Source organism: Protobothrops mucrosquamatus, unplaced genomic scaffold (genome assembly GCF_001527695.2).
Source record: "Protobothrops mucrosquamatus isolate PMUCROS unplaced genomic scaffold, P.Mucros_1.0 scaffold3961, whole genome shotgun sequence".
NCBI classification, from domain to species: domain Eukaryota; kingdom Metazoa; phylum Chordata; class Lepidosauria; order Squamata; family Viperidae; genus Protobothrops; species Protobothrops mucrosquamatus.
The window spans coordinates 40,818-47,349 of record NW_015389902.1 but is presented as its reverse complement, the minus strand read 5'-3'; the positions used below and the strand labels follow the sequence as shown (position 1 = coordinate 47,349).

Below are 6,532 nucleotides of genomic sequence, written 5' to 3'. Positions count from 1 at the left end.
GACCCAATACATGCTCAGCACAGAGTAGTGGATTATATCAGAACGCTCAAACATTCACTTACTCACACCAAGCAAGACAACTGCTACTACTACTTAAGACATTTATGCGGCTTTACAGTGACTAGGGTCTCTTAAATAAGGTAGTTCTCGACACACAACTAGAATGGAGCCTGCCCAGTTTTACGGCCTTTCCTGCACACGGTCATTAACCAGATGATGAGGTCATTAAGTGAATGCCATGGTGATTAAGTGAACACAGCGGTCATTAAGCAGACCCATGCTTTGCTCTGGGTGTGGTTTTGAAGTAAAAAACGTGAAATAAGAGCCAGTTTTTTGGCGAAACCCGTCGTAAACAGCAATCACAAGATCCCGGGAGGCTGCAATTGTGTAAATGTGGTTGTGTTGCTGAGCACCTGAAGTTCAGTCATGTAGTTGCAGAGAGGTTGGCGGGACTCTGCTTGTGACTACGTAGGGATTCTAGGCTGATTCCCTTTTTCACTCCGCCCCCTAGTTCTGCCACTCCTTCCCCTACATCGCCACTTTCTACTTTACTTAAACCTAAAAATGTCACATGATCCTAGAGTCCAAGTATATATATGTACTTGGGAGTCCAAGTATATGTATGTATGTATGTATGTATGTATGTATGTATGTATGTATGTATGTATGTATGTATGTATGTATTTTTAAATTTTGGATTGCTAACAAAGAATTAAGGGAGAACTGGAATAGTTATTTCGAACTTTTTAGTTCTTTTCAACCAGACATACCCTTCTGAGATTCGAACCTGGGCTGTCTGCATGTTAAGCAGCTGTGATAACCTCTAGGCCACAGGCTCTTTCTCACTTTGTCAGCTGAAGAGACAGGGGAGAATTACCTTGAGTGCTTTTTATGCACCGTCGACCCAAATATGGGAGAAAGAATGAATGTATGTATGTATGTATGTATGTATGTATGTATGTATGTATGTATGTATGTATGTATGTATAATTTTTTCTATAGTGGAAAGATGGCATGACCCACAGCTATTGGCATAAAAACACCGGCATGAAGACTTATCTTCACACAGCAGAGTTCACCTGAAGTACCTACAGCCAATTAATTACTGAAATTAATCACCAAACACAATGTGCATTGCCTGTTATTTGGCCATACTTTCCCAGAAACCCAAGGATCCACCGTAGTCAGAATTTTGTGGAGACCGAATGAAATATTTGGTGTGATTTACTTTGGCTACCCAATGCTTCTTTCCCCATTTTGCAAATGGAAAATATCACAATCAGAGTGGAGCATTTCATCTCCTTCTGCCTATGAGGTACAGGCATTTAAAAATTGAATGCTACCGGACTTACCCAAGTTAGGAGCGCTTGCCGTTCTTTTGTTACTTTTGATCTTGAAGAAGCCTCGGCCGAAGGAAGACCTGGCTTTGCGAGACCCAAAAGCGTCTTCTTCGCCCGGAGACTTGCAAGGGAGTGTTACATATTTGCTATTCTCCACTGGCGATTTATTCTGATTGGTTAAAAAACAGAACAGGTCAAGTTTGCAGTAACATTCGGGGACGTCGCTGGACCCAAGTGCATTGAAGTCGGAAAGATCAAATGTCAAATGAAGACAGCATGCTCAAAATGTAGGCGAACGCTATGATTACACAAGAGGCATCTTATTTTGAAGTTCTCAAGAACTTTAAAGGCATATATTTTCTAAAGGATTCTAAAGGCTGTCGCCTCATGAAGTTTGGATAGGAGAGATGCAGCCATGACATATTCTCTGTTATCTCTAAAGCGGGAAATTCTAGCTTCATGGCAGCTAGGAAAACACGGTAAGATCTGATTTATGGTCCATTTTAATTTGCTTCAATGGGATAGAAAGATGTTTAATTTACTTTCAACTGTTGTTGCTGTTGCTGCTGTTGTTATTGATGTTGTTGTTGTTGTTGTTAAGACCAGGGGTCTTCAAACCTGGCCCTTTCATGACTTGTGGACTTCAACTCCCAGAATTCCTCAGCCAGGCACGCTGGCTGAGGAATTCTGGGAGTTGAAGTCCACAAGTCATGAAAGGGCCAGGTTTGAAGACCCCTGATTAAGACTTTTGCAATTGCATTTTCATCCCAAATACAATTCTCATTTAGTTTTTACATTTCTCTGAATTTTGTAATGCGTGAACATTTGCAAACTCTGTAAATTGGCGAGAAACCACAAATGAGAATATTGTTCAACAATAAAGGAATATCATAGGTAGAAAAACAACCAACTCTGCTTATCCCATTACCTCTTCTTGCTTGTGTCTGGACTCTTTATCCTGTGGGGAAAAATTGGGCATATTAAATATATTACATAAATTTCAATGAATCACTGATGAATCATTAATGTTAATTAAAACATGTTCAAGTCATCTATGACACACAACTAAAATACCCTGATTATCTTATAAAGTAATCTGTTTTATCCTGTTTAGAGCCTTTAGACGTTGATTTTGAAAAAAAGACAATGAAAAGCTTTTTCTATAAAAATGGTAAACACTATTTTTTTCCCCAAAATAAACCTAGCTAGAATGACATACAGATGTATTTCCATGATGTGTGTATGATTGGAAAGGTTTAATCTCTCTCTATTTTGCTATCGCACAAATGAAGCTTCCAGCACATAAATGATTTTTAAGTAATTAATATTCACAGGCAATCCAAAACCCAGATATACAGATGAAGGACTGAAAAGAACAGTATAAGTTAATATTAACAGATCAATCATTAATAAGAATATGTGCGTGTATGTGCGTGTTGTGTGTATGTGTGTGTTTAAAAAAGGTAGGATTACGCACCTCTGAGGCTTCTTTCTTCAAGTTTCCAAGACTGCTAGATTTTTGTAGAGCTGAGCTTTTGGAACAAATTATAAGAAAAGTAAGCAAGCAAAAATTGAATCTTGGGTCTCGTGCATTAATTCAATGAGCAAGGTAAACATTAAAACAAATTACATCATCATTTTTTAAGTCAGGAGTGCAAGAAAAGCGAACAACGTAAGACTTAGCTATCAAATTGAGGAAGTTCTCCAATTGACATGTCATTGAAGGAGAGAACTAGGAATCTCAAGAAAACCCAATGGGTTTTCCACATCTTACTCCTTGAAAACCTAGCCCTTAACAGTGACATGATTTTTTTCCAGTAGAGGAAAAAAAAAACTGGTTAGAATAATTAAAGGAAAAAATCTGATATGCATGGGGCATGGTCAAGAAACTAGAGATTAATCAGTCTTCAAACTGGTTGGGCTGTTGTTCCAAATTTGGAAATACTTCCTGAATAACCAGGACACCTTTAGAATGCTTTTGGTAAGTTCAGATCCATTGTTTTAAACCAGGTTTGAATTCCAAACGTGTGGGATGGAATGTCTTAAATTCCAAATGTTTTCCACACAACTACAAATAAATAAATAAATAAAACTTTGTCCCTAATGTGAGTTATGTGCATATCCACAAATGAGACATGGTATGGATGGAAGAGACTATTGTGCTGGAGCCCATCCTGAGGGAACCTCTCTCTAGCAGATTGAATCCTGCAACATTATCCGGGGACGCATATATTTGCCTTCATTTGTGAACTTCATCAGTGTCTGATTAACTGCCACAAAACCACCAAACTCAGAGAGCTCTAAGGCAGGGCTTTTCAACCTTTTCACCCATTGTACCACTTTTAGGATATGGCAACATCCGAGTACCACCAGTCGCCTAGCAAGGTGTCAAAAACTTGATGACCCCAAAAAAAGGAAAAAAGTGATAAAGTACAGGTAGTCCTCGACTTACAACAGTGTGCTTAGTGACTGTTCGAAGTTACAATGGCACTGAAAAAAGTGCCCCCCAAGCCACAGCCGAGCAAGACACCTGCCTGCCCGCCCGGCCGCGCTCTTCCTCCTGTCCGAGGTTTTCATTTGTTGTGAGCATTTCTGTTGAGGATTGGCAGCGAGGGTGGGGTGGGGGGTGTTTGGTTTTTATTCCCTCCGTCTGCTGGGTGGTTGCAGCAAGTTTTGGTCACTTCACATGACCCTAGGACACTGTGACCGTCATAAATATGAATCAGTTGCCAAGCATCTGAATGTAAATCACAAGACCCTGGAGATGCTGCAACATTCCAGCTGATCGGAGCTTCTCCTGGGCTCAGCAGAAGCGTCAGGATCAGTGCTGCTTTCCAGCTGGTTGGTGCTTCTTCAGGGCTCAGCAGAAGCACCAGGATCAGCGCCGAGCCTGGCGTTGATCCTGGCGCTTCTGCTGAGTCCTGACAGCCCCGAAGAAGTGCCGATCCTGACACTTCCACTGAGCCCTGACAGCCCTGCAGCTCCAGCCATCTCTCGCTCAGACTTGTGTGATGCTGCCACTGGTTCAGCTCATTCCCCTTCCCCACTACCACTTTTCTAGGATGGTCGCGTACCACCTGCCAGGTGCCAATGTACCACAGGTGGTACCCGTACCACTGGTTGAAAAGCCCTGCTCTAAGGACCCCAAAGAGACATGGTCTTGTGAAAACATTTTTCTAAGATAATGCCCGTGCTTATGTGAAACATTGCTCAGGATTCACAGTCCTGTACAACTGGCAATGAGTTGCTACTATACAGAACAACAGAAATATTTCACTTGGCGCTTTTTGATTATATTATTATAGCTCAAATAAGAAGCCCAGTGAGGGTGATCAAATAGGGCAAGGAATCGCCTGATAAATTCCAATTTAATAGTCCCTGGAGATTCAATTTCCCTCTAAAATTAATTGATGTTATGGGGCTAAAAATTAAAAAAGGCAATAAATGTGTTCAACAGTATGAAGAATCATATAATTGAATCCATTATCCTCAAGCTGTCAGAACAGAAAACTTTGCAAGTGCACACTAGTTCTGAAAATTCATTCTCCTGCCATTTTTCAAACTACGTTTCCAAAACCAGACATACAAAAGATCAAACCGCATGCCTTTTCCTCGTGATTCAAATAACAATATGCAACGAATAAACCCCTACAGGGTTCCAATCATGCAGACAATAAGCATGCTGCCTTTATTTCATTTATTTTTAATTTTAGTTTTCAGATTCAGTTTCCAAAACTGATTTGCCACACAAGCAAAGGAACAATTGCTTGAAAAGTCATGCTTCGATAATAACGAAGAGAAATTATTCTCCTAGAATTATATCTTTGCAAAAGAGACTTTAAAAATGAAACGCTTTGCTAAGGTAAAATGTTTTATCTTTTTTTCCTGAATTTGAGAACTGGCTTGGTGCAGTGGTTATAAGACTCTGAATTTCTAGTCTTGCAATTAGGCCGTACTCAGTGTGTGGTCCTCAATGGAACCACATCTACATGGAGGGAAGTGTGTAGTGGGGTGCCCCAGGGCTCTGTTCTAGGCCCAGTGCTCTTCAACATCTTCATCAATGATCTGGACGAGGGGATAGATGGGGAACTCATCAAATTTGCAGACGACACCAAGCTGGCAGGAATAGCCAACACTCCAGAAGACAGGCTTAGGATACAGGAGGATCTGGACAGACTTGAACACTGGGCACTGTCTAACAAAATGAAATTCAATGGTAAAAAAGTAAGGTTCTACATTTAGGCAAGAAAAACCAAATGTACAGGTATAGTATAGGGGGTACCTTGCTCGATAGTAGTAACTGCGAGAGGGACCTCGGAGTCCTAGTGGACAATCATTTAAATATGAGCCAGCAGTGTACTGCAGCTGCCAAAAAAGCCAAAACAGTGCTGGGCTGCATTAACAGAGGGATAGAATCAAGATCACGTGAAGTATTAATACCACTTTACAATGCCTTGGTAAGGCCACACTTGGAATATTGCATCCAGTTTTGGTCACCACGATGTAAAAAAGATGCTGAGACTCTAGAAAGAGTACAGAGAAGAGCAACAAAGATGATTAGGGGACAGGAGGCTAAAACATATAAGGAACGGTTGCTGGAATTGGGAATGTCTAGTTTAACGAAGAGAAGGACGAGGGGGGACATGATAGCAGTGTTCCAATATCTCAGGGGCTGCCCCAAAGAAGAGGGAGTCAAGCTATTCTCCAAAGACCCTGAAGACAAAGACAAGAAGCAACAGGTGGAAACTAATCAAGGAGAGAAGCAACCTAGAACTAAGGAGAAACTTCCTGACAGTTAGAACAATTAACCAGTGGAACAACCTGCCTCCAGAAGCGGTGAATGCGCCAACACTGGAAGTTTTCAAGAAGAAACTGGACAGCCATTTGTCCGAAATGGTATAGGGTTTCCTGCCTGAGCAGGGGGTTGGACTAGATGACCTCCGAGGTCCCTTCCAACTTTATCAATATAGAATTTTATTGTTTTTATCATAAGCAAAAAAATACATCACAAGTATTACACAATGATTTATCCCATCCCCCTACCCCCCAGACTTCCCAAACCAAACCTAGGCTAACATTCAACTACAAGTAAACAAATATTAATATCTCTAACTCCAAACTCTAAACTTAAGCAATCCATCTCCTCCGTGTTAATAAAAATTATTCATTTAATTAGTTCTTCAAATACCCAA

General features: G+C 40.8%; 1 protein-coding gene across 1 annotated transcript in view; it reads right to left on the bottom strand.

The window, feature by feature from the left end:
* Positions 1–1,352: 1,352 nt before the first annotated feature.
* The window catches only part of LOC107298428 (liprin-beta-1-like), a gene marked incomplete at its 3' end in the record, with an annotated part of 41,940 nt that continues 36,760 nt past the window's right edge, over positions 1,353–6,532 (bottom strand). The window contains exons 15-17 of the mRNA XM_029286520.1: positions 2,818–2,872; positions 2,269–2,298; positions 1,353–1,509 (exon numbers count right to left, since the gene is read on the bottom strand). Of these exons, the coding sequence (XP_029142353.1) occupies positions 1,353–1,509; positions 2,269–2,298; positions 2,818–2,872 (242 nt within the window). The remainder of the gene's footprint in view (positions 1,510–2,268; positions 2,299–2,817; positions 2,873–6,532) is intronic.